The sequence below is a fragment of the Camelus bactrianus genome, chromosome 21, assembly GCF_048773025.1.
Source record: "Camelus bactrianus isolate YW-2024 breed Bactrian camel chromosome 21, ASM4877302v1, whole genome shotgun sequence".
Classification (NCBI taxonomy): Eukaryota; Metazoa; Chordata; class Mammalia; order Artiodactyla; family Camelidae; genus Camelus; species Camelus bactrianus.
The window spans coordinates 14458499-14484566 of record NC_133559.1 but is presented as its reverse complement, the minus strand read 5'-3'; the positions used below and the strand labels follow the sequence as shown (position 1 = coordinate 14484566).

General features: G+C 42.4%; 1 protein-coding gene across 6 annotated transcripts in view; it reads right to left on the bottom strand.

Moving 5' to 3' along the window:
- The window catches only part of PBX1 (PBX homeobox 1), a 316263-nt gene extending 291650 nt beyond the window's left edge, over positions 1-24613 (bottom strand). The window contains exons 1-3 of one of the 6 annotated variants that reach the window (XM_074349736.1): positions 24196-24607; positions 23710-24000; positions 20352-20425 (exon numbers count right to left, since the gene is read on the bottom strand). In XM_074349736.1, coding sequence (XP_074205837.1) covers positions 20352-20425; positions 23710-23900 — 265 coding nt within the window. In that variant the 5' untranslated portion in view covers positions 23901-24000; positions 24196-24607. Of the gene's footprint in view, positions 1-20351; positions 20426-23709 lie in introns of all 6 variants that reach the window. The other 5 variants (XM_074349737.1, XM_074349735.1, XM_074349740.1 and 2 more) reach the window with 5 other exon arrangements.
- Between the last annotated feature and the right edge of the window lie 1455 nt (positions 24614-26068).

Below are 26068 nucleotides of genomic sequence, written 5' to 3'. Positions count from 1 at the left end.
GTAACGCTCGCAACGCGCCATCAGCAAACTCTCAATCACACCTCTCTGTTCAACTCTCTCGGGACCTCAAGCTCCATATCCACTGCATGCTCCACCAATTCTGTGTTCAACAAGATTTCTAAATCTATGCCATGTTCTAAATCAACCCTCCACCTGCCTGCCAATCTGTGAGTTCTCTCTCTTGCTTCGATTTTGTAAGCAGTGGTGACAGTATAGGTTAGAAAAAAAGATCTTCAGGTTGGGTGGTGCTTTATAATTTACAAAGCATTTTACACTCTTATCTCACTGGAGAGCCATAAGCACCCTGGAGGAGGACAGGACCCAGCTAAGATTGTAATAGCGCCCACCTTACAGGTGAGGAAGCTGACCCGAGTGGCAGGTCCCTTGTCACCCATCTACTCAGCAGTAGAAGAGGCCAATAATTATTCCCCTGCACATACTGCTGCTCCAAATGGGCTTGGGTGTTTCCAGCTGGGTTTGGAAACAAAGAGGGGAAAACATACATTTCTGAACAGTGATCACGTGCCTCATGCTGTGTTTGATGCTTATTCTTGCAACAGGGCTAATTACAGCATCTTCACCACGAGCAACATCTCTAAGCCAGCAATGAAACAGACGCACATGTATCTTCTGCAGATGACACCCTTTGCTCTTCTTATTCCTATTTTGCTGAACACACCCCACCAGTGTAAACCACTCAACATATGCAGTAGATGCTGGGTGCATTTTCCTATTTGGATTGACGCATGGATTTGCCAGCAGGATTACGGAGAGTGATCACCTATATTTCTGGTTCTTTCAACATACCAAAAAGTGCTCTAATTTCCAAGGGTGTGAATCAAGCACATATCTTCTGTGTGTACAGCACAGTTACACTGCCTAGTTCCCAGGTGGCTTTCTCTCTTTTACTCAGTCCTCCAGGACAATGCCATTTGTTGAATACTTGAAGGAATGAATCAATGAATGACTCAATGTCCGTAAGCACTATTTATTCAAGGGATGGTAGAGAAAAGGGGTGAGACCTTACATTCCAATTTATTTATTCATGAATAACACAAAGGAAAGGGGTTCATATTGAAGGAAAAATGACACCTGAGCATAGGATGCAAAGAAAAAAGTTTACAAACCAAAATGCTGAACGTTTCTCAGCTAGACGTCCACGGTTATAAGCTGCCATGACACCCAACTTAGGATGAGAGCCTTGGCATCTGAGAAGAACGTAGATAAGAAGCCTTGAACAGATAGTTTAAAGGTCCGCTGAGAAAGAGAGGACAGCCACAGAAGAGAAAAAGAGAAAGGAACTGGTTTCAGGGCAGTTCAAGCCAAGCCAAAGGACACCGTCGCAACATTTTTATTTCAACGTACTGATCCTCAAAGCCCACACTGTGAGTCCCTGTCTAAGACCAAAACCTCCACTCCTGGCAGGAGAAGCCTAAACAGCAAAGCCACTAAAGCAAACGCAGGACCCTACGTGGAGCGGGGCTCCTGAGAAGGCAAATATGGAGGGAAAGTGAGTGACTTCTCACTCAGAAACATGCGAACTGCGCTGGGACTGGTGGAAGGATAGCCCCAGGGAGGGACCCTGCACAGTGACAGCCCAGTTTGAGACATCACAGACTCCGACTAGGAATTTTCACGCAGGGAGGGGACCGGCGGGGGGGGGCATTCTTCCTTTACTCCTCCCCACGGACAGGTTTAAATTACACAGGCTCGCACTGGACACGGTGCGGGGAGGCGTGTAAAGCGTGTGCCCCGAGAGCCTCTTATTCAGTTACTCCCCCTGCCCCAGGGTCTACAACCACTTTCCTATTTAAAAAAAAAAAATCCCACTTTCAACTTCTTGGGTTTATTTGTATTTATTACTATTATTATTATTTAATGGAGGCGTCCTTTTCCAGCATTCCGATGGATCTGATGGGAGGAGAACTGGGCAAAAAGCACGAGCCAAGAGAAAGGTGACAAAACTTTGGGGAGAGGGTAAAGAGAACAGAGGAGGCTTCGCAGATAGGAAAAGACAGGACAGTTTGAGGACGGGAATAAAAGGAAGGTAGGGGAACCCGAGCCAGGAGCTAGTTGGAGCAGCTGCCCCTCCCACCTCCACCTCTTCTGCTGGAAGGTTGTGTCTAGCCGGCTTCCTCAGTCTGATTATCACTTGTCTTGACACGGTTCTCAGGTATCCTCTCTTGCACACTCTTCCCTGCCCGGCCCCGCATCGACCCCACAATACCCTGAGCATCCTTCAGAATCCCAAGTCCAAGATCATCACTCAGAAAACCCAGACTCAAAGGAGTCATTCAAGAACTCTCCCCTTTTCAGTATCAGGTTGAGTCTAACCAGAAACCTTTCTCTCGGAGCACAGGGTTTGGATGCCTTTACAGGAGCGACCCAGTAGATCTAAGAGGCATTTCCATCCCATCTTATTCTTTGACACATCACAGAAGCACACCCCTAAGGTTCGAATACTAGTATGCTCACAGCAGACAGTACTAATTTGGGAACTGATTTCTTAAGACAAATTTCTGAAAATTAAATAAGTTCAATTCAGATTTAGATGAATCATCCATGACTCCTTTTTTCCTTCCTTTCTTCAACACATACTGAGCATCACATACATACCAAGCACTGTGCTAGGCACACAGAGGTGAATAAAGGATGGCACATCACCCGAGGCGGGAAGAAGCTTACAATCTCAGGAAAAACTGCAACCATCTTTCTGGAAACCTTTTTTGCGAGCACACAGAGGGTTAAGGGCTGTGCTGAACTTAGGTCCCTTGCAAGCCTCGATCCCTGGCTGCCCTGTAGCCCTCTCTTCTAAATCCCAACGGTAAGCAATTTGAAGACCAGGTCCTATCTTGCATTTCCCATTGTGCCTAGCTTAGAAATAAATCCCAGGTAAATATTTTTTAAATAGAAGTAAGGAAGAAAGGAGAAGAGGGAGAAAGGGAAATATGAAGATTAAAAATTCTCTGATTGGCTTAGTAATGGAATAACTGAAAAGTAACGAAAATGGGTAACAGGCAGTCATCTGCTCTTTTCACTCTTTACTTTACAAGTATGTCCCAGGGATCACTCGTCCTTCCTGGTCTTCGGACCCAGTGTTCTCTGTAAGCCATTACAGGAATGGCGGTAGTAACTGCACCAGGAAATGGAAACAATCTCCCCTTTTGGGCCACCAAGTCAAGTCAGGAAGAGGCCAAAAGAGGGGACCACGCTCCCTACCTCCCTCAGGTCCCAGCACCCCACCACCCCTGAGAGCCAGGGTCTGGGTGGTTGGGTTAGTTAGCCAAGGAATAGGACCTTCGCCTCATAAAAGAGAAAGGAAGTGAAAATGCAAATCTGCAGAACAATGGCCTCTGCCTCTCTCAGATGCCCTCCTCATTCCAGTCTTTTCCCTCCCCTCCTGGCTTCCGGAGCCAAACCTCAAACTCCAAAGGGAGAAGCTAGCTGTATTGAAAATGTATTTTAAGCAATCTTATAACTCATTTCACAGAAAGTAAAACATTCATGTCTCTATCACACAGCACTTATCAAGCTAGAGTCCAGTGTATCTATCAAGATGTATGTATTCCCAGTGGACCATAAATTTCTCAAGGGCAGGGACTTTTAGCCCTCTCTTTGGTAGCAATACTCAATAGATGTTAATGAATGTATTTTCCTCCTTTATGGGTAAGCAACTAGAACAGTATTTCAATTCAAAAAATATTGTTTTAAATTTTTTTAATGCTTTAAAAAAATTTATTGTATTATTTAATAATTTTATTTTGGCAGGGAGGGGATGTAATTAGGCCTATTTATTTTTAGAGGAGGTACTGGGGATTGAACCCAGGATGTCGTGCATGCTAAGCACGCACTCTGTCACTTGAGTCACACCCTCCCCTCCTCAATTCAAAAAAATATTAACTAAGAATTTACTATATATATATATATATATACTGGCATGTAGGCCTTTATCACTATTTTCCAGAAACTCATTAGTCTAATGAGGGAGTCAGATTGTAAACCAATAATTATAATAAAATTTGATGAGTGCTAAGGGACATTATATATAAAGGGCTACAATAAAATATGAAATATAATGCCTTGTTTATCATGTTGAGGACAATGTCTATCATATCATTTCACATCTTCTTATTAGAAACTATGGGGGAAGTTTTACATGCAGTCAACAACTGATTCACTTCCAATTCTAAATGCTTTGAAATTTGAAACTGATCCTTTTTCCCTTTTTGCTTTTGCTACCAGGAAGCAGACAGTCAAATCTGTAGCCAAACTCTACAGGCTCTGGACTGAAACAAGGTCCTAAGTCCAGTTTGATCCAGAGTCAGGAAGCAATTTCCTTACCAGCAAAAGGACTGGGAAGGCCACAATGAGGAAAGGCTCTTCTGTCTGCAATTTTACATACTAACGCTCCCTTGCATTTTTATTTTCCTACCTTAATCTTCTCTTCTAATTTCCTCATTTCTTTAGCAAATCTCTTCATTTCGCTTGCACCTTTTGGCAAACTGCTTGAATTCCTCTTTGAAATGAGATGAGCAATAGACACGTAAATAAAACACATAAAAGGTACTGTTGATAAACAGAAGAAAATTTCATCCCTGAGTATACAGTCATCTCCAAGAAATGGAAAATTCATACGGCCAGAAGGAAAATGACAGGAAGGAAATCGAAACATGGTGGGGGGATTATAATAGATACTGAGCTAGGGCAGTATGATTAAAGGTGAATTTGTTTTCTTTCATAAAATTTTCTTTATTAAGGTCTTCCTGGCATTATACTGTTTTCTGAACAATAAATTTAAACACAGGATACCTTGAATTCTTTTTTTTTCCCCTTCTAACCCCTGGGGTGATGTGAAGATAACATGCCTTACACCCATCACCATCCAGGCCCATCCCCAGACTTCATCTCCACCCAGGTCCTGGACACCAGGCTGCCCTCTGGGCGGCCCCGCTCCCTGGGAGGCAGCTGTCCCCTCCTCAAGACTGAGAACACCCACTTATCAAAACCAGGAGCTGCCCAACATGCCATCCTGACAAGAGTGGCTCTGCAACTGAGCAGATGAGACTCTCTGGTCTCACCCAGGAAGCTTCCATCCACACTGTGTAGAATCATCTGAGTGTCCCAAGCGGGCGTGTGGCCGTGCACAGAGGTGTGACAGAGGACGGCAGAACCAGGAAGGGTGCGCAAGAACAAGAGACTGTGCCCTGCGTTAAGTTCCCGAGTCCCAGGCTTCTGAGAAGGAAGGAGAAAGGGTGATGTATATACACACACGTATACATAAAATATGTATATACTATATATACATATGGCATTCAAGCTCTAGACCATCTATGAAAAATAACTCATGGTCTACCTGAAAGAAATCATGTACATTCTAAAAAACAAAGAGGCAGAGGCCTAATAAAAATCAGGAAACAGGCCCAAGGAGAATTTTGGACTTATCTCCTTTTACTTATGTTTTACAGTCAACCACAGCCAAGAGATAATTAAGTTCATGTACCTGAGAAACAGGACCAGAAGTGGGCAGAGCCAAATGATTTGTTATTTGGACAACTGAGGAGGATTCCATGGGATTTTCTGGGAAGAATCACAAGCTGAAGGGCTGTCACTCACCGGGAATGAAGATTTTTGTTAAAAAAAAAAAAAAATCTACATTTAGTAGAACTTCCTGAATCAAATCTGTCCCAATGTAGCCTTTCAAGAACTGCGTGACTTTAGGGAAGTTCATTAACCTCTCTCAGTTTCCTCATCTTAAAAATTGGGTAAATAACAGTAGTGCCACACGGTATAAGTGCTCTGTGCATTAACTGTTATTACTTGTGGGCAGAAGGATTCCCTGCTCCAAAGGGAAGAGGGGGCATCGCTTCCACTGACATTTTCCGTTCAGCTTCTTGCTAAGATGACCCACCACCACTCTTCTCCCAGCCTGGGGCCCAGAGCACTCTTCCCTTCAAATCACTTGGACAGGGTAAACATGAGTATAAAGTAACAGCTTAACCATCTACACCGCCTGCCTCCCGTCCTCGGCTGACAGCCAGGACAGACAGACTGTGCGTCTGTGTGTTCCAAGAGCCGGAGAAGCCTCCAGGGCTGGCCTGTCCCAGTAACTGGATTGAACGAGCTCCTAGACCAGTCTGATCCAAAGAGACAAGCAGCTATTTCCTTACGAGCAGAACGGCTGGGCTGGCCACTATGAGAAAGTCGTCACCGTTGTCTTTTAAACCTTAAGGAGACAGTAGGTCTAATGGCACGAGGCCTCAAAGAGCGTTTAGTTAACCCAGTGTTTTCTACCAGCAGGGAGGGAGAGGAAGAAAGAAGGGAGCCATGGAAGGGGAGGGTGTGAGTGTGAAAGATGAAGCTAACCATGAAAATTTAATTTGTTAAAATAATGACTAGAGAATGACAGATAATGCACAAATTGTCTCCATGCATTGATTGAATACATAATAAATGTGTGTATGAATATCTATAACTATATATGTGTACCCTGATAAACATTAATTCCCGCTTCTCGAAAGCATCCTTGTTTGTCTCCCTGCTGGTAAGAACCCTTGTAAATTACCAGAGGTAAATTTCACACTTCCTCTCAGCGGTCCCTCAACGCAGACCATGTAGCTTAAGCCGCCCAGGTGAGCAAATGTCACAGATGCCTCTTCAGCGGGCGGTAAATTCCAGCCATCCCAGGGAAATGCCAAGTGGTCTCAGGTCACAAGTTGGGCAAATAGCGATTTGGGGGGGGTACTAGGGGAGGGGAGGCCCCAGTAAAGGGGAGGAAAGGAACAAAAGAGCAAAAGGGGAGGCAGAAAGGAAAGGAAAGCACATGCAGTGTTTAGGGGAAGGCAAGAAGGCCAGCGATACAAGGACTCAAACACAGAACATTTCTCAGGCTGCCAGAGTAAAACTCAGCAGGCTTTGAATCGCAGAAAGCATGCACACCACACTGCGTGTTCATGAACTTTGGCTCAGAATGACCTCCTCAGCCACACTCCGGGCCCTAAGGAACACGGTCCTGTCTTGGGCTCAGGGCTTTGGGAGCAAGTCAGCTGCCTGTGTTACAAAAATCATGACCATGATTCCAGCCCCTTATTGGACTATAAGCTCCTTGAGGGTAAGGGCCACCACTGGCACTGTTCTTCAGTGTCTTTCATGCCTCATCCAGAGAAGCTTCATAAATATTTGCTAGAGCAACAAAGGGGCCAAAATTGAATTCAAACTCTGCAATTTCATCCTGCCCTACAGAGGGTCTAAAATAACATGTCTAACCGGCGTTGAAAAAGGTAAACCTGACCAGGACACGAATTTCACTTTTAACTTTTTCACTTTTCCACCTGCGGGACCTAAGAGTTTTGCCCACTATCTCCAGAAATGATGGCGTTCAAAAATATTTGGTGAAACTTACTTAAAAACAGTTCAGCTTCTATGGCCCCCGCTTATGAAGGCCAGCACTCAGGAGGTGACACTGTAAGTGAGGGGAAGATATATTCTAATGGGTTCTTGACAAGACAACCAATCTTTGCAACCAATCTTTGCAACCAAATAGAAGCCATTAAAGAGATTCTCTCTTTCATGTAAGTCTCTAGGAAGGTAATCCACATCCAAGACATCCCAGCCTGAAATGCCTAAAACGGGAAGACTCAGTAATGGTAAATGAGTAGGAGGCAGCAGCGTCCAAATCAGGAACAGGGGGACGCAATTATTTTCGCTCTTTATCACCCCCATTGCTGGTATCAGCATTGCTGTTCTTATATTTTTGCTATAACATCTCTAACAGCCACAAGTAACATGTTAACTCTCAACCTTTATCATAACCCTTCCATCCTCTCCCCCAGAGTTACTGGGATGAGAAACTCGCCTTTGTGAAATTAATAATGGGTCTCATTCTTCAGCTGGTGGATCAGGGACTGGGCTGGTGGAAATTTATAGAGAGAATTAATTCATCGATTTTTCAAAGTAATGAGGGAATTCAACCTTTCTGACTTCCAGCTCTCCCACGTTCATTCAATAGAAAGTTTCTGGAGGGTCTATGGTGGGACCTGGTGGTCACCCTATGAGGCTGTAACAGAGCCATGATAGGAAAGCACAAGAATCCATTTAAGAATAATAATCACACATCAAGAACATCTTTCCTAGTGTAACTTTCTAAGAAGAAAAATAAAGTAATAAGGCTTAGCCCAGAACATGATGACAGCCCCTTCCTGCCTTGGCTCCAGCAAGCTCCGTGGGGGAGGGGAGGCAACTATGTGGGTATGGGTCGGAGGGGGCAAACTACTCAAATCAATTCTTCATTTTCAAAAGACTTTTTTTTTTTTAATTTAAGTAGAGTTGATTTACAGTGTTGTGTGAGTTTCGGGTGCACAGCATAGTGACTCAGTTACATATATACATACATATATATATTCTTTTTCAGATTCTTTTCCATCATAGGATATTACGTGTGCTATTATTTTCAGAAGACTTGCAAAAAGAAGGCAGCTTGAGGCCCCTTAAGGCCTTCCTCTGAGACAAGCCGCGATATAAGAAAGTATGTATGTGGGAAGGCCCCCAACCTTCCTCAAGTGTTAAAGAAATCAGACCAAGCTTAAAGAAAACAAATGTCAGTGCTGTTTAAGGTACATCAAGGTTCTTTGGGTTAAAAATCTCCCCAGGGGAAGACGATGGGCTCCCTGTAAGAGCTGAGAGAGGGAGAGAAGATGGGAGGGTTTCGGCAGTAACTTAAGATTATGTTATTTGATTCAATACCATAAAGCATCACCTGGAATATTTATTGAATAGAGAGGAAACAATGCAGAGCCAACCAAGCAAGGGGCTGCGAATTAAGATGTGTGCGTGTGAGCCCTCGCGCACAAGCGCGCACACACACACACTCACCCACGTGCCTACACGCTGCCTTCTGAATTTCACTTCTGTATGCAAAACCACCACCACCAATGTCTGCACTGCACGGCCACTTTGCATACGGAAAATGCGGCGTGCGGGCACAGACCCCGCGCCTGGCTCCCTGGGTACAGATCACCCGCACGCACCCTGGCTCCTCACTGGAGGCTCGATTGCTATGGCTGTGCTGTGAGCTCCCAAGCCCGGACTGACAGGTGTTTAATAAAGGAAGGATGGCTCCGGAGCGCTTTCCCCCTGGGGGTGGGGGGTCCTCTCCTAGCACCCTCTGGGAAATTAGGGAGTGAGGTCTGCCAGGGAGGAGGAGGTGGCTGGGGAGGGAGGGAGCCTAGGGAGCCAAAGAGGAGGGAATCGGTGAAGACACTGTGGGGACCCTCGGCTTCCCAGGCGGCGCGCGAGCAGCCTGCGCCAGGGGTTCGGCTTTGCGCGGGGCGGCGGTTCCCGGCCCAGGGCGCGCAGCTCCGCAGGGCGCAGCGGAGGCCCGGGCCGTGTGGACGCGAATTCGGCGGCCGAAGCTGCCCAGCATCCGGACGCCGCGTGCATCTGCATCAGCATCAGCCCGGTGGTGAGGTCACCGGCATGCGAGGGGGCTTTGCGGCCCCCAGAGCCCCAGCCCCTCAAAGGCTAATTGTGCGGGGTGCTGCCGCAAGACGCAGGCGCCCGTCTACCCAGGCCCGGCTCGCAGCATTTCGATCCTGTCTGAAAGGGGCCTCTCATCTCAGCACAAGGCCATGTGGCTCGCTCCCCGGCTCCTCCCGGTTTCTTAGGCTAGTCTTAAGTTCCCAAAGTTTTATTTCGTGATGCAGCCCCTTAAACTCCTTCCCAACGCCTCTGATTTCTCTTTTCCACCTGATCGAAGCAAACACGCTCTCTCATCTCTCGACTTTTTTTTGTGGTTAATTTTGTTTTCCTTTCGCCTTTGATTGGCCTCGGGACAATGCTGCCTTAATTTATTCCTCACAGGATGTGGTTACTTCTCCGGCCTTTTATACCCGGTGCTGCGCACAGCGTCACCACCCACCCGCACCCACCCACGCACTCCCCTCGCAAAGGGTGAGGGATTACAGGCACCCCGGTAAGGAGGCCACACAAAGGAACGCTGTGTCTGTGTTGCCCGCGCTTTGTTTTTAAATGTTTATTAGTGTAAGCAGGATGCAGGGTCCCAAAGCCCCTACATGCAAATTCGGTAGAGAGGAATTAACATCTACACCCTCATCTCCATGGAGAGCCTTTCAGAATGGATGTATGCTGGGCTTATCATCAGGGTCTCTGAGAGGCATTCTTTGTTAGGGATAAAAGATAAAAGCAAACTTTGCATCTTTTTAACAATGGTAAATTATAAGGAGGATTGTCTTAAAGTGACAACACTCAGGCTCAACTCACCTAAAGCCCTCTGGAAAATGACCCATTAGCTGCTCTCTCTTAGCCCGACCAGCACAGGCCACTAGGTAAATGTATTCCTTTGACCTACTGGCAGATTCAACCCTGTCTCAAAGCCAGACAAATAGAGGGAACTTTACTCTCACACTTACTGAACCACCTTTTCTTAAGGAAAGTCAAACATCTTTCTAAATATCCTCCACTTTTAAGTTTCTAGAAGCCCCACTGACAGGTAGGTGGGAAACAGACATTACTGTAGTATTTCAGCGGAGGCACACTGTCAACAAGCAACTGTCCACAATTGTAAGGTGAAAACCAAACGCAAGTTTCCTGACTTCCAGGGCTGCACCATATGAACTGGCAAAGGCAGAGACTGCACTTCCAAGCCTGCTACCATAAATCTTTGTACTTTCCAAAAGCAATTTGCAGTCTAGAATCCAACAGCTACAAACAGATAGGATGCAAAGGAAACATTACTTGCATTCAGTCATGGAGTCAACAAGGTGGATGAAACTGAGACTGGCCTCCAACTGGCCTTGTAAATGTGATGCTGAATGCTTTGATTTAAAAAAGAAAAAAAAAATCTCTAATTTTTTTTTTCCCTCTCCCACTTTGCCTTCTCCAACTCAGCTTGATTGATGGAGGTAGCTTGAACACCACCATAACCAGTTTTACATGACTGTCTAGAAAAAATAAAAGGGAGTCACAGGAAAAATTAGAAAGGCCCTAACAATGAAAAAAGAATTCTTTTCTAAATGCTCCACCTGCCTTCTGTGCTATCTATCCAGGCCTGAGTGGGGATCATGATGGAGATGAGGACCCCTGAAAGGTGGGATCAGACCCATGGCTCTATGGAGTTGCCCTTCCTATGGATGTAGAAACCTGAGACCAAGAAGCTAAATGGCATTCTCAAAATAACACAGTCACTTGGAGGCAGGCAGCGGTAGCCTCAGAACCTTGACTCAGGGTCCAGCAAACTTTTGTCTCACCGTGGAATTCTCTGTACTTGTCCCATTGTATTCTAGCTGTACAAAACAGGGTGGCTGCTTCCATCTACCCATCCTATTTTAGGGAACATTTCAGATTTTGTTCAGGATAAGGAATCAAATCCTAAAACAAGGAGTTAGGGAAATAAAGAAGTAAAAAAAAAAAAAAAAAATAGAAGGAGGTAAAGGGGAACCACCTCATCCTTGCTCCCAGTAGTGGGACCTTCCCTGCCAGAAGGAGACGCCTTAGATAGGCTTTATTCTGGAGCATGGCTATCCATCAAGAACCAGTTTCAACTGCTACACAACTACCAGGTCGAGTCTGAGTAGGGAACAACCCTGCATCTTCCTCAGAGCGTGAAAACTATGCCCCAAAAAGGAACAAGACAAAGGTGATGCCAGGACAGTCATTCTACGACCATGCTGTCCAATATGGAGGACACTAGCAACAAGACAAAGGTGATGCCAGGACAGTCATTCTACAACCATGCTGTCCAATATGGAGGACACTAGCCACATGTGGCCACTGAGCCCTTCAAGTACGGCTGGTCCAAAATGAAGGTGTGCTGCAAATGTAAACTACACAATAGATTTCAAAGTTTTAATCCCCCCAAAATGTAAAGTATCTCAATAAGTTTTGTCTTGACCAGGTGTTGAAATATTTTAGACACATTGGGATTTAAATAAAATGTGTTATGAAAATTAATTTCACCTGTTCCTTTTTTATTTTTTTTCAACGTGCTACCAGAAAATTTTAAACATTAAATCTGAAATGACCCGTGTTCACTGCACAGCACGGTTCTATGGGATTCTCTCCCTTGAACTCTGGGACTGAAGGAAAAGAGATGCAGGAGTGTTGGGGTACCTTCTTGCTGAGCTTTGCATCAGACTTTTTCCCCCCTCTCGTATAGAAGGCCATTTAAAGCATTTTGAAAGCACGGTCAGGAGCATTTCGGTGAGCCTCTGAAACTAATGGCCAGTAGAAACCTCAACCTGAATAGACAGGGTCAAAGTACTGAGATGAGTGGCCGACACTCTGTCACGCGGTTTTGGAAAAATAATAGTACTTGCCATTTATTGAGCACACCCAGGAAACCACGTGCTTTATATTACTAGTCTGTTTAGTCCTTGAAGCAACCCTATGTAGTATTATTATCTTTACTGCAAGGATGAAGAAACTGAAGCTCTGTTAAATCAATTTACTAATGTTACACAACCGGTGAGGATTTGAATCCAGGGTGGTTTGCCTCAAGAGTCCATGCTCTCTCTATCACACTAGATGACTATTTAAAAAACTGTCCAGACACAGCATTGTAAACTGACTATAACTCAATTAAAAAAATAATAATAAAATAAAATAAAAATAAAAAAACTATCCGATCTTTTTGGCAAAGGTCTTCCTCTCCAGGAAACTGACACCTGATATTCCAGCAGTAGAGATTCATTCCTTTGAATTACTATTTTTTTCCTCTTTAAAATGCACATAGCTCTGAGAGAGGTTTCACATAAATCCTGATCATGCACACTTCAAGCCAAATAAATGTATCAAAAAATTTTTTTCTTAGAGTAGGTATTGATTAAAAACAAAAAATACAGTCAACCCCTAAACACAAAAGAGAAAAAAGATCAGTGATTGAAGAAAAAGGCTAAAAAAAATGAAATGCTAAGAGCCCTGAAGACCAAATTTAGTGTCATTTACATTAAGACCTAATAGGCCTACTATGGCCCCTCTGGTAGTTTGGCAGTTCCTCAAAAGAGAGAGTTACCATATGATCCAGCATTCCACTCCTAGGTATATATCCAGAGAAATAAAAACACGTCCACACAAACCTTCTATGCAAACGTTCATAGCAGCAACAATATATGAAAACAATCTAAACATCCATCAACTGATTAGTGGATAAACAGAATGTGGTATGTCCATACAACAGAATATTATTTGGCTATAAAAAGGAATGAAGTTTCCATAGATTTTATAATCCTGTGACAGTCTATACCTGTACAGTGAGCTTTACAAACATTATGCTAAGTGAAAGAAACTAGTAATAAACCATGTATCATATGATTCCATTTATGTGAAATGTCCAGAATAGGCAAATCCATACAGACAGAGATTAGTGATCAGTAGGCGGTAGGCAAAGGGAGAAATACGAACTGACTGGTGACGACTACAGGGTTTTTTGTAGGGGGTGATTAAAATATTCTAAACTTAGGTTGTGTTGATGGTTGCACAATTTTGTGAATATATTCAATCACTGAACTATAAACTGTAAATAGGTGAATTTCATGGTATAGGAACTATATCTCAAGAAAGCCATAAAAAAGCAATAAAAAGAACAAATCTACTATATATCAAGGCGGTCATGATGACAACACTAGCATTTTTCCTGAAGAAGGAACCTATTAGAAAGACAGGAAGAGGTCAGGTTGCCCTAAATGTACTTTATGTTACTCGTCCTGCTTTGAAACTTTGTGAGTTGAATGGATGAGCGTATGTGTTTTCAAAGGGAAAATATTTTTAACTATGATTACATAATATCTCCACTTGCAGAGGCTGACGGAACACCATCACTAATATATGCCGTTCAAGCTTTCCAGGTGGTTGTTGTCTAGTCTGTAGATAATTAAAAACCTTTGTCTTTGCTCATACTCATTCTTTTTTCCCCTCTTCTTCCAATCTCGTCCAGCTTTTTGGCCAGATATAACTCATTCTCACTTTAAGAGAATGGCAAGAGAAACAGAAGAAAACAAATCTTAAATTCAGCACTATTTTTCTCTTTTCAGCAGAGAATCACAGAGTCTTGGAGTTGGCTTGGTCTTTAGGGACCATCTGGTGCAAGCCTCTCTTTTTCATATTAAAAAACAGGGCCAGAAATAATAAAAGCTAACAGTTATGGACTGTTTATGCCAGGCACTATAATTTACATGTATTACCTCATTTAATCCTCACAACAACCCTCTAAGATAGGTTACCATTATTATCTTTATTTTTTCGGAGAATATGAGGCACAGAGAGGTTGGGTAAATTGAATTAGGTCACACAGCTAAAAAAAAAAAAAAAAAAAAATAGGAGATCTGGGATACAAACCCAGGCTGTGCAGCTTCAGAGACCAAATCCTTAACCACTACTATTATAATTAGTTCTAAAAGTATTTAAGCTATTTGCCTGTCATCTTATAACTACTTAGTGGTAGGTCCAGAACTCTTACAGATATGAAGGACTTGTCCCAGGATCCACTTAATGACAGAGTGTCAATGGGAGATATAGTTGAAACCATGATCTAAACTAAAAATGATGAATTTTTCCACCCATTGAAATCTTGATTCCTACCAATAATTGAGAGACTGAAACTGAACTGTCAGAGGTAAGAAGACATTCTGGGAAGTCACTATTGACCTTATTCTGCCATGAAGGAAGACAGGTTTTATAATCCTGTGACAGTCTATACCTGTATACTTTTTTTTTTTAATTCTGGAAATCACTCTGCCAAGTTTTAAGAAGTAACATCGCTAAGATGCAGATGAAGCAAAAGATTCCACCAGAGAACTCTCCTCATGAGACACTACTACCTCACTACTTAATTACAGACTCACAGAAAGAGTTAACATAATGACATCCTATGAAATGGATCAGAATATGGATCCTGAGATAATTCCTTATAGAAAACACCACATCGTTCATCTGTATCACCCAGGGAGCTCTAAACACTTTTGCAAACCACTCATTAATCCTCTGCTTATTTTATTCATCAATTACTACATTCCTTTAACCTCACCTCAGCATCTCAGGTAAGGGGCAAGGTGGAGCCAGAATTATTATATTCCTCTAACCCAGGCTGAAATGGCGGTGCAAATGGACGGGTGCTCCCAGGGGCATATGACAATGAGAAAGAGCTGTCTTTGGGAGCTGCACCTGGGACACTGCCTCTATCATGCAGTGTTTCCAGTAAATTTATTTTATAAAAAGAAAAGGAATAAAAGTATATTTAGAATCACTACCCCAAATTCCGACCATAGCAGCATCCATCTAAAAGAGATCTGAAACCACAGTTAAGCCTGTTTTCCTAAGGCATACATGTAAACTATGTCTCAAAGGAAGCCACAGTTATGCTTTAAATTAAAATCAAAATGATTTCCTGTTTAAACATGTTCAATATCTAAGTTTTGGATCGTTTGCTTGTTTGGGGGTAAATTTTGTAATTTTGCCAACAACAGCAACCAAAAGTTCACAGATGTCAGCAGAACGCTGGGGCAAAGAAACCTGGCACCAGCAGTGAGCTAAACACACCAGCAGACAATGCCCTCCTCTGCCCAGAGCTCAGCCCACCACCCACCTGGGGACCCACATCCTCACCCCTCCCAGCTCCCAACACCCCCCAGTGCCTAGGTTACAAGTTTCTCCTGCATTTCCCGTCTCATAAATCCTCATCCAGGTTTCCCAGTTTAATTTAAATCTCTCTCATTCCCAATCCTCAGACATCCTATTGTTGGAAGAAGCAACATCAAATTTCCAAAGACCTTTCTCCAGTAGGTCTGACCAAGCTGCACCCTCCTCCACACCTCTCTCTCAGGTGCCAGAATTGGTCCAAGCCCGTTTCTAAAAGTGGATGCCACAAAAAGTGACTGGAGAGACGGGACACTTCTCATCATATACTCCTCTTGTGTCTCTGCCAGAGTCGTATTATCACAGGTCTATTGCTTCTATCCAGATTATAATAAAGAGTAAAGACAATTAGACAGTCACCTGACTTCTGCCTAACACACCACCATTCCTGAAAAGGAGGTTCAAGGACAATGAATCAAGCAACTCCCCTTCATTTGCTTCCCTTCTCTCTCTCGGCCCCTTCCACCAAAAAAAAAAAAAAAAAAAATAGGAGAGACCAAATACTTGAATTCTCTCATCAGCAAGAAAAAGTCTGTGCATTTGCCTGCTCAAGACGAACTTCTAGGAAGAGTCACTTCTGCCACGTCAACCCCAAAAGGAATCTGAGCAGAGGCAACTCTAAATGGTCTGAAGTTATTTCCCTCTTGTTCTGTGCTTAAGGCTTCACACCATCAGAATTATTTCCCTGCAATATACAGCTTCCTTCCATGGGGTCCCCCCCAACCTACATATACAAACACACACGTGTACACGCGTGCATGCACACACACAGACAAATTATTCTCTAATGCTATAAAGAGGAGTCAAAGTCCCATGATGTAATTGCTATATTAAAAAGAAGTGGCAGGCGAGAAATAATAACGGAGAGTGTCAAAAGTGAAATACAGTAGTAGACTTAAGAAAAAAAAAACAGTGTGATGGGGGTGTTAATTGAACATAGAGGGAAAAAAAAAAGAAAAGAGAGAACAAAAGGGTGTTAAGAAAGCAAAAACTAATTTTTTAACCTCCTTCAGTGATTTGATTTAACTTCAGTGCAGATAATGCGCGAAGGAAAATTGGCTGGAAAGTACCATATATAGCTATTATGTTCTAAAATTAAAACCTATTCACAACCATTACAGCTATTCATGACTATCTATAAATATTCTCCTTAGAGTAAATGGCACCCAATATTTTTGGTGCGCTTTCCTAATTTTTAACCTGCATGATTTCTGACACAGAATTTTTTTTTTTAAATCAAGAAACATTTAAAAATACAGGTGAGGTCTTTTTAAGAAACGCAGTCTGTTGGAGTGTTTTCCTCCTCTTCCATCTCGTCAACCCCACTACCACCACATCTGCACAAATGCAAACCCCAGCCTATTGCTAACACATCAGAAGACAAGGCATGGTCCTTAAGAAACAAAAGAAAATGAGATACTAAATGGCCCAAGACTCTCTATTAAATCTCTGTGTTCCCAGAAGGAACAAGCAGATAAAAGCCACTTCTGAAATTCACTGGCTGGAGGTCTTGACAAAATTCTTCTTGCTGTTGTTTGAGATCTGCTGCCTGAGAATTTTGCAGGCATTCCCTTCTTAGCGTTTATTTTAAAAAAGCAAAAAGGTATCAAAATAAAAACTTACCTACATTCTGAAACAAGAAGACACATGGGTTCTTTTCTTTTTCCCCCCGAATATCCCCACGGTAATTTCTGACTTAAATACCTATCAATCAACTGTAACCTAGACGGTGCTGCTTACTTTGGGTGCTATGGTGTGCGTGTTTCTTTAAAAGTTCCAAAAGGTTGGTAAGGCAAATTTCGTGACTTTCCCTACTTACTTCTGAGTTTTCCAACTAAAATCCTTAACAAAAACAGAAAAGCAAAAGCCACAAATGAATGCAATCACCACGCTCCAATCAGAGTCCTGCCTTTCTTGTAAAGACCTAGGTGAGCCAGCTGTGTGAACTCCGTGTGGGCACACAAACAAACACACGGAGCCCACCCGAAATCAAGCAACCTCCCTCCACAATGCTGGAGACAGAAGCTCAAATACTCATCACATGTGAGGGGCTTGAAAGTTAACAATGGAAAAGTCCCCAAATAATGCAAGAATGTACGTGAACTGATCATCCAGGAGAGCTTTTCACTAGCTCTGTACCAAGAGGGGAAAAAAACCGAGCTCTTCCAACCTTACAGACACTTTCTGGGTCTCTGACACACCACCCGCAAGGAAGATATGCTGGCTCATAGAATAAGGGTTAGAATGATCTTGAATAAGCAAGTATGCTTTAGAATCAAAGAATTCTTTCCAACAAACCGCAGTTAGCTCCTACCTATAGCACGGAACACTCAGCATTCCAGGAAAGGTTTCTTCCTTCCCCTTAATCTTTCCTATATACAAGCTGAAGAATAAGGAGAATGGCCTTTTGTCCTTTTTTACTTTTTCTTTTTCTTTTTTCACTTTCACCCATAGGTGCCCTCTTAATCCAAAACTCTGTGTGTGTGTGTGTGTGTGTGTGTGCGCGCGCGCGCGCGCATTTCCCTCTTAACACGGGGCCAGTGATCCTTAACATGTTCAATTTGCAGTAACTATTAAATAATAAATAGTAAATAAGCTTTTTTTGAAATATAATATTTGAGAGACAACACACAACACCTTAATTTAGATTTTTAAAAATCTCCAAACATTCATGTCACTAAGGAACAGAAAATTTTAAAAACAGTATCTATATTCCAGCAATAAATTATAACTTTAGAGTGTTCTTTCGACCAATACGACTGCTTCTTATCACCATAGTTTAGCCAATATTCATATAAGGAGCAAACTCTCACCCACACAGGAATCGGATCTCTATTCACCCCCACCCACTTTGATCTACTGCCTTAGAAGGTTTAATCAGAAGGCTAGAATTCAACACTTTGGCCACGATACACCTTTAAGTGCCTGATGGCCTTCCTTACAAAAAAAAAATCTGATAAAGTGCCTTAAAAACAGAGTCTCTTTAGTCTGGATTATCAAATATGCCTTTAGAGCTTGAGTCTCCATTTGATGAATCGAGATCAGCAGGAACATGTACTCAATTAGCAACAAATTCCAACAAACCAAATATTCCAAGCAAATGAGCATCAGAGGAAAAAGGAAAATGAGAAGGAAGAAAAAAAATGAAAAAAGAGAAAGAAATATAGACACATTGAGGTTTCCTGCTCTGGGCTAATAGGAAAAAAAAAAAAAACTAAAAAGTGTGACAAACTGCACAAGCCCTATTGATATTTCTATGCATAATCCATACATTTCTTAAAAGATGTCTCATGGTTAAAAATAATGCAATTAACAGCTTTGCAGTAAGTTTAGGCTTTGGCAAGGCAACCTGGGAGACTTAAAGATCCGAACATCACTGCTCAGGTGCATTGTCTGGCATGTTATACACGACACAAATAACATTCAACAAAGGAGCTGCATACTAATTTTACATACATTTCCAGACCCAAGTAATTACATACTCGATCAACGGTCACATCTTGAAACTATTTATTTTTTAAAAGAGAAAACACCGAGGGCTCTCAAAAAGAAAGCCACCCTGTGTGCCCTCAACCCTCCCCGCCCCCTTTTTTTATGTGTAACTATCAATGTATATCAACCGGGCATGCAATCATATTTATTGTCACTTTCATTCATGTCATGCCCTTGCTTATATGGTTTAGATATGAATTATTGACTGTTACACTCCTTGTTGTAAAAAATAAATAAATAAATAGGATGTCAGGTACTTTGCACTGCTCGGAAGCGAGCGAGCAAGTCAGAGGCCAGCAGAAGCTCCCGCTTTATATAACCACCCCTCGTTCCTCATCTTTATGCCCCAGTTTCAGATTGCCTTTTTCAACTCTTTTCTTTTGACAAGGGAGAGAGGTTCACCTACTTTGGAAAATTAAGGATTAAAATAAACAAACAAGAGGATGTTGCTCCATGTCCTTCCCAGAGCATCTGTTGTTTAAGAACACCTCTGATTGATGACTGCTATTTTTTAATTGTTGCTTTAAAATTTAAATGCCCTCCTGGGATGTGTTATAAGTGTGTTAGTCCACTGATAGGAGGTCTAGAAAGTAGAAAAACAACAGAATGAGTGATCTCGTGGCGTTCTGTTCTCCTAAACCCAGCGATTCTCCCTGCAATAAAAATCACAGGGCACTCAAATACCGATAACCTCGTGTTGTGTAACGCTTTCCACCAAGGCATTTGACAACACTCTGTGAGAACCTCCAGTCTGCCGCTTCGTATAATTAGAAGGAAAAAAAAGGAAAGGAAACTTGAAACAGTTTGGCCCCCCACCTGGCCAACTCCAAAAAAAAAAAAAAAAATAGTGTTTTAAAGATGGTCCAAAATATATTCCTTCAGGAAATGGACTTTTACTTTCATATTTTTCCCCCAAAGGCACATCATTCTATAAATTTCCCTTGAAAAACCTCTATCTTAGACTCAATTTCAAAGAGGCTGGGAACAGAGTGAAGGCAAATAAACCAGTAATGCTTGGTAATACCTGTCAAAGAAACTTGGTGCTTTTCTTTTACAGGAAGAAGCAGGCCTGCTAGGACTTCCTTTTGGAACATGCGATCAATCTAGAGAGTCCCTCTATTCTGAAATTTTAATATTTAAATAATGGGTTCGTGATTGTTGGTTAAGTGAGTCAACTGGCCAAAGAAAATGCTTAAATGTTGGAATCTCATTCCTACCTGTTTTTTCTTTGATTTCACACAGCACATTAAACAAGGCCGGCTTCATTCTGTGACAGTTTAAAGCATGTTTTCTGCAAGAAAGAAACAACAACATAACAGCTTAGGTGGACTTTCAAGACCCAACTGCTGATAACGCGCAGGGGCAAAAAAATCTGAACATTTAGCCAAAATTACATACCAAGCGTAACAGTGGCATGCTTCAATTGTTTTATGACTTAATATACAGGATCCCGCCATAGAAAAAGAAATCATGTTAATTAGCAGGGAGAGAGTAGGGATTTAACTACAGAACAGAACTACCCTCAATTATGCCCATTTAGGACGAGTTTGTTGGGTTGTTTTTTTTTAATAAGTAGTTTAATCAAAGTGGAATTCTTAAACCAACAATCCTACCCAAGGCAATGAATACGGCAAAGCCAAATGCATGGGTTAACAGTTTTGTATAATCTATGCAGCCACCACAGCCTAGGAGCTGTCTGCTTCTCGGTCTGTGTGTGTGTTTTCAAATTTAATTCATCCATGTGTTCGAATTCATTCCGCAGATGCCCCTGTGTTCTCATAAACACAAGATGCTTGAAAGGTCTTCTGAGTAGAACTGTCAATTTATAAAATTTCAGTCCCCAAGTTAAAGAGTATGGAAATGCATTGCCAGGGGGCAAACATACCCATATGGGGAATAAATTCATTTCTCTGTGTTCACATTATGCCTCTTGTGCACACACTGTTTATTTGCAGGTGTTGAAATTCAATTATTTACAATTAGGACCTTGCACCCATTGGGGAAAAAATAAATACAATTCTGCCTTTTAGATCAGTGATCTACCTGGTTCTTACGTGTGTTTGTATTCAGAATGCACTTGAGGAACAAAACAATACCTTTCCCTTCATTTCACTCTGGAAGCACTTAGCAGAAGGATATTGTTTTGGAAACAAAATACTGATCATATCAGCTATTAGTTAAGGGAATTCTGCTTACTAACTGAAATTAACATGGAAAGATACATGGAAACCTCTGGCACTCAAGAAACATACAATTCTTTTTTAATCTTTTTGAAAGTTAAAAAAATAGACCCACATCCTCATGAAAAACAGAAACCAGAAGCATGCTTTATATACTGTACAGCAGAGAAGTAATAAGCCCAAAATTCAAGAGTATCTAAATAAACATGCAACACTGTGTCTAAAACACTAATGGTTCGCTGTGTAACTAACAAGGGTACATTATGAAGACCTGACCAAGGAAAGGAAAGACCAGTTACAGTATCTGCTGAGTTACATTGTTTAACCAAAATGAAAAGCTTAGTGGTGATTTAGTTCTTCTGGTGGGGTGTGAAAAAAAAAAGCTGGAAAAGACTTCAGGGTATCACAGACCTCTTTCTGGGCCTCTTTAAAAGAGTTTTCATTAATTGTGTTCTTACATAAAGGCCCCAAAGCAAAAACAGATAGATAACAACAACAACAGCAAAAATCCACACGGCTTGACAGAAATACTGCACTTCCCACAGCAGAGGAGTGGGGTTGGAGAGCGAGAACAGAAAATGTCCTTATCCCCAAGTTGTGTCTGCTCTCTCCCAGCATCTAGGCCATTAAAAGGGGGAACCCGCCAAGCCACGGCTGTCCTCAGTCAGACAAAAAGGAGCGGGACAAAACATCAGAAAAGTGGGGAGTCTCCAGTCTCACCGGCCCCTTCGACTGCACAAACTTGTGATTAAAGCGGTTCATTGGTATGTCTGAGTTTATTTTTCTGGAACAATGTAATGGAGAAATCTTTTCCAATTTAGAAAGATTGCCAGTGGGAAATCTCCCATTTACCATATCTGTTAGCTTTTGTCTGGATAATAAAATTCAAAAAGAGCACCGATTAATCTTTGAAAACTTTCCCCTATTAAAAAAAAAATAGCATAGTTCCAGTCTTTGAACCTTTCCAAGTTTTCGAGCACCCGTAAAACCTCAGTACTTCTGAGTTTACATGTTGCATGTGCTTACAGTAAAAATAAGAGTGGAATTCGTAACATTCATGCTTTTAACTGCTGTTTCTCATTTTCTCAATTCAAATTCCTGTTTCCCTTAGACAAAAATACACATAATGATGTCTTCTCCACAGAACTAAGTCTTCTGAGGCAGGGGAATTGTGCATGTATGATTTTAAAAACCAGCTACTTCTGAGATTTAACAAAGCTGGGTAATTGTAAAGACATACGGGGTCATGAGATTTTTTTTAAAGTCTTCCTTTAGAGATCGGCCTTGGGCAGGCAGTTGGTGGGTTGCCATTTAGTTTATGTTTTATTTTGAAAGAGAATTTACTGTAAAATCCTAGAGTGGAGAACTGGCAGTGGATTAAGTTGAGAAGCTACACAGCTTCTTTATTCTGTTTCCTTAATGAAGATCTACACGTCCTATAGGATTGAAATATATAAAATGCACACTTGCGTTCATTTCTATTTTAGTTGCATCTAAGAGGTCCTGAAAGAAGCATGGGAAAAAAGAGCATGCTGGATTTTAGTCCCCCCACCCCTTTTTAAAGGACCATACCTTCTGTGCCACGGAAGGTTAGTAAACCAACTCAAATTAAGAGACAATAAAGTTACACTACATATGAGTCTCTTAAACCTTAACAAATACGTTTAAAAGCAAAATTATCTCTTCTTTCCATCAGCTTTTTTTTTTGAAACAATTAAATGAATGCAAAATATTTTCCGGATAGCTGACAACTACCGACAAAGAATTCCCCTGCCTCTTTTTTTTTTTTTTTTTAATTGGGAGAGAAAGGGGAAAAGACAAAAATTAATTTTAGAGGAGTACGTCAAGAAAGAAAATCCAAAGTCTCTGATTTAGGTAAGGAGTCAACTACGTTTTCAAGTCAAGTGTTCTCGGGACATTTTATTTTGTAATGTTATGGAGTCCCTCAACAAGAAGGCATGTAATGCTGCTCAAAACTTGACAATTGTGCTCGCTCTGATACTTTTTTTAAAGCAGTAAAAAGTGCCGAGGGCCGCTTTTGGATCAGTTGGCAGTATTTTCGGCGTGCTTAAGTGTTTGTGTGGCTGTATGTGACTACCTCTATATTCTCTCTCTCACACACACACACACTATATATATATGCATATATATATAGACATATAAATACAGATAGCTATAGATATACCCAGCCACATCACAGCATGGGAGATTACACTTTCGATAACAACACTCCTTCAAATTTTACTCCTCCGCCATATAGTTGCTCTTCAAAACGGAAAAAAAAAATAACATTTAAAAAGAAAGCGCTGTGGTGATTCGGTTCCCATTGTTTCCCCCTGCGAGAGGGAGAAAAACAAAAAACCCCAAGAAAGGAAAAGAAAAGCCTCCATCTCACCTGGCCTGTGCCTCATCCAAACTCTGGTCTGTGATGGTCATAATTTGCTGTAAAATGTCTCCAATGTCCTGCTTCCTCCCGCCCTCCCCCTCGGTCCCTCCGGCCCCATCCTGCAAGTGCTGGGACAGGCCGGGGTGTCCGGCCATCCCGACCCCAGCATGGGAATGCATCAGCCTGGGCTGCTCGTCCATCTCCAAAGGCAACGGCAGCCCCCGGCTCTTCCTCTTCTGCTCCTCGGCTCGGCTCCTGGGAAGCACCAAGGCTTTTTATCCTTCAAGCTGTCTTCAAATCCTTTTCAGGATAAACAGAGAAGGGGGAAAAAAGAAGACCAAAAGAAAAAAAAAAATCCCTTTGCCTCTTTAGAGGATGGTGGGAGGATGGGGAGTGGGGAGGGGGAGGGGGGCGTGAAGGGGTTGCGGGGTGAGGGTGGGGATAAGGGCTTGTGGGGAAGGGTGTTGACTCCAAAAAGCAAGAAAAATAAACCACCTTCCCACTTGACGAAAAGAAATCAGAGCTGGCTTTTGGTTTTTCAGTCCGGTCTCCTTTGCAAGGCAGAAATGGGCTCCCGGCGCTTAAATCTGTGGCTTAATCCTTTTGCAAATATGCATTGATCGGGAGAAAGGAGAGGAAGGCAGGGGGATTGCAATGCAAACTTTCCCCCCCCACCCCCCGCTGCCCCCCACCCCCACTCCGGGCCAGAGTGATCTCAAAGGGGGTGGGCTGTTGCAAAAGCCAGATCTCCCCCAGCCGCGGCGGCAGGCAGAGCACAGGCTCTCTCCTCCTCCGTGTCTCTGCAAACTCCAGCAGCCCCGTCAGCCTCCTGCTTTTGTTTAGCTCAGGCTCAGGACTCCAGAAACATATACAGAAAAACCACAGCCTGAGAGGAGGAGGAGGAGGAGGAGTAGAAGGAGGAGGAGGACGAGAAGGAGGAGACGGGAGGGGGCAGAGGTAAGAGGGGAGGGGGCGGGGAAGCCGGGAGGCGGGGGAGGGAAGGAGGGAGGAGAGGAGGGAGGAGGGCACCCATAGCCCCGCCCCCCTCCCCTGATTGGCCATCAGAGAAAAGACGGGCCCCCTCCTTCCCCTACTTTCCTCCGTGCGCCTCCTCCTCGGCCTCCTTCGGCTCCTCCTCGCCCGGCGCCCTGTCAATCAGAGTTCAGAGGTGGGCCGGGAAGGAGGCCGAGCTAATACCAAGTCTCCAGTCCTTAAAGGTGCAATGACACCATAGTCCAGCTCAGTTAGTTCCCACTTTTCTCGCCTGCCTCACTTAGGATCCGTCCTTGAGGAAAATGTGGCTCCACTTAAATGCAAACGTATAAAATTAACACGAAAGAACACAGACTGTGTAGGTCTCCCCCTCAATGTGGTTTTTCTTTTGCTGTAACATTGCCATTAGAACTTGATCCTTTTTAAATTGTTAGACCTCAGGGTAACTGTTGGGAGCAAAAGTTTGTCAGCACGAAGTAGTTATGAAACACAGTCGAGCAGTTAATAGAATTAATAATGATCTCTAATAAATGGCAAATGTAAAAATAGATTTTAAAAACGATCACAATAGAGTTAAAAGGAATAGTGAACTGTGACTTTTTTTCTTGGGTGAAAACTAAATTATGGACTATGAAACTAAATAATGCGGAAGAAAAAAATTAATAAATAAGTTCCCCAAGTGAAACTAGTTCAACATCTCTCTCCCTTCCCCCTGGGGGAAATTAATTATTTGGCTTAAATACTTAATAAAGAAATGCATTATCACAGTCTGGTTCTAGTTTTTAATATAGTCCAATAAGCATTATTAACTGGGATAAGAAGCAATCTGACATTTATTGAATGCCTACTATGCACCAAGTAATTTACTTGAGTTATTTTATTTAATCCCCAAGACATCTCAGAGAGTTATGCATTATTAGTTCCATTTTACAGAGAGGGAACTTGGAAAGGTTATAAAACTTGTCCAGGGTCCCACAGTTATTAAATGTCAAGGAAGGAAAGGCTGTATTTAACAGAAATGTGTGAAGAGTGTAAAAATTAGTTACGTGCCTTTCTTGTTTAAAAAGAAACTCAAGGTGCTTAAAATGATACATATTCAAACAAGTTGATTCAAATTGAAAATGGTCAAGAAAGAATGAAAAAAAAAAGAAAAAAGAAAATCAGGGGGAAAAGCTAATAAGAAACTCAGAGCTAAAGTGCAATACTTTCACTCTAGGTAGACCATAAAATTTGGCTCCAATTTTCCATCCGACAAGGTGAGAGGGGAAATCTGCCTGGGTATACAGTCACAATGGCCACAAGATAAAAGAGCAGATGAATTACTTTGGAAAAGCCAAGCATAGTGTTCTGGAATGTAAAATATTCTACTACGTGG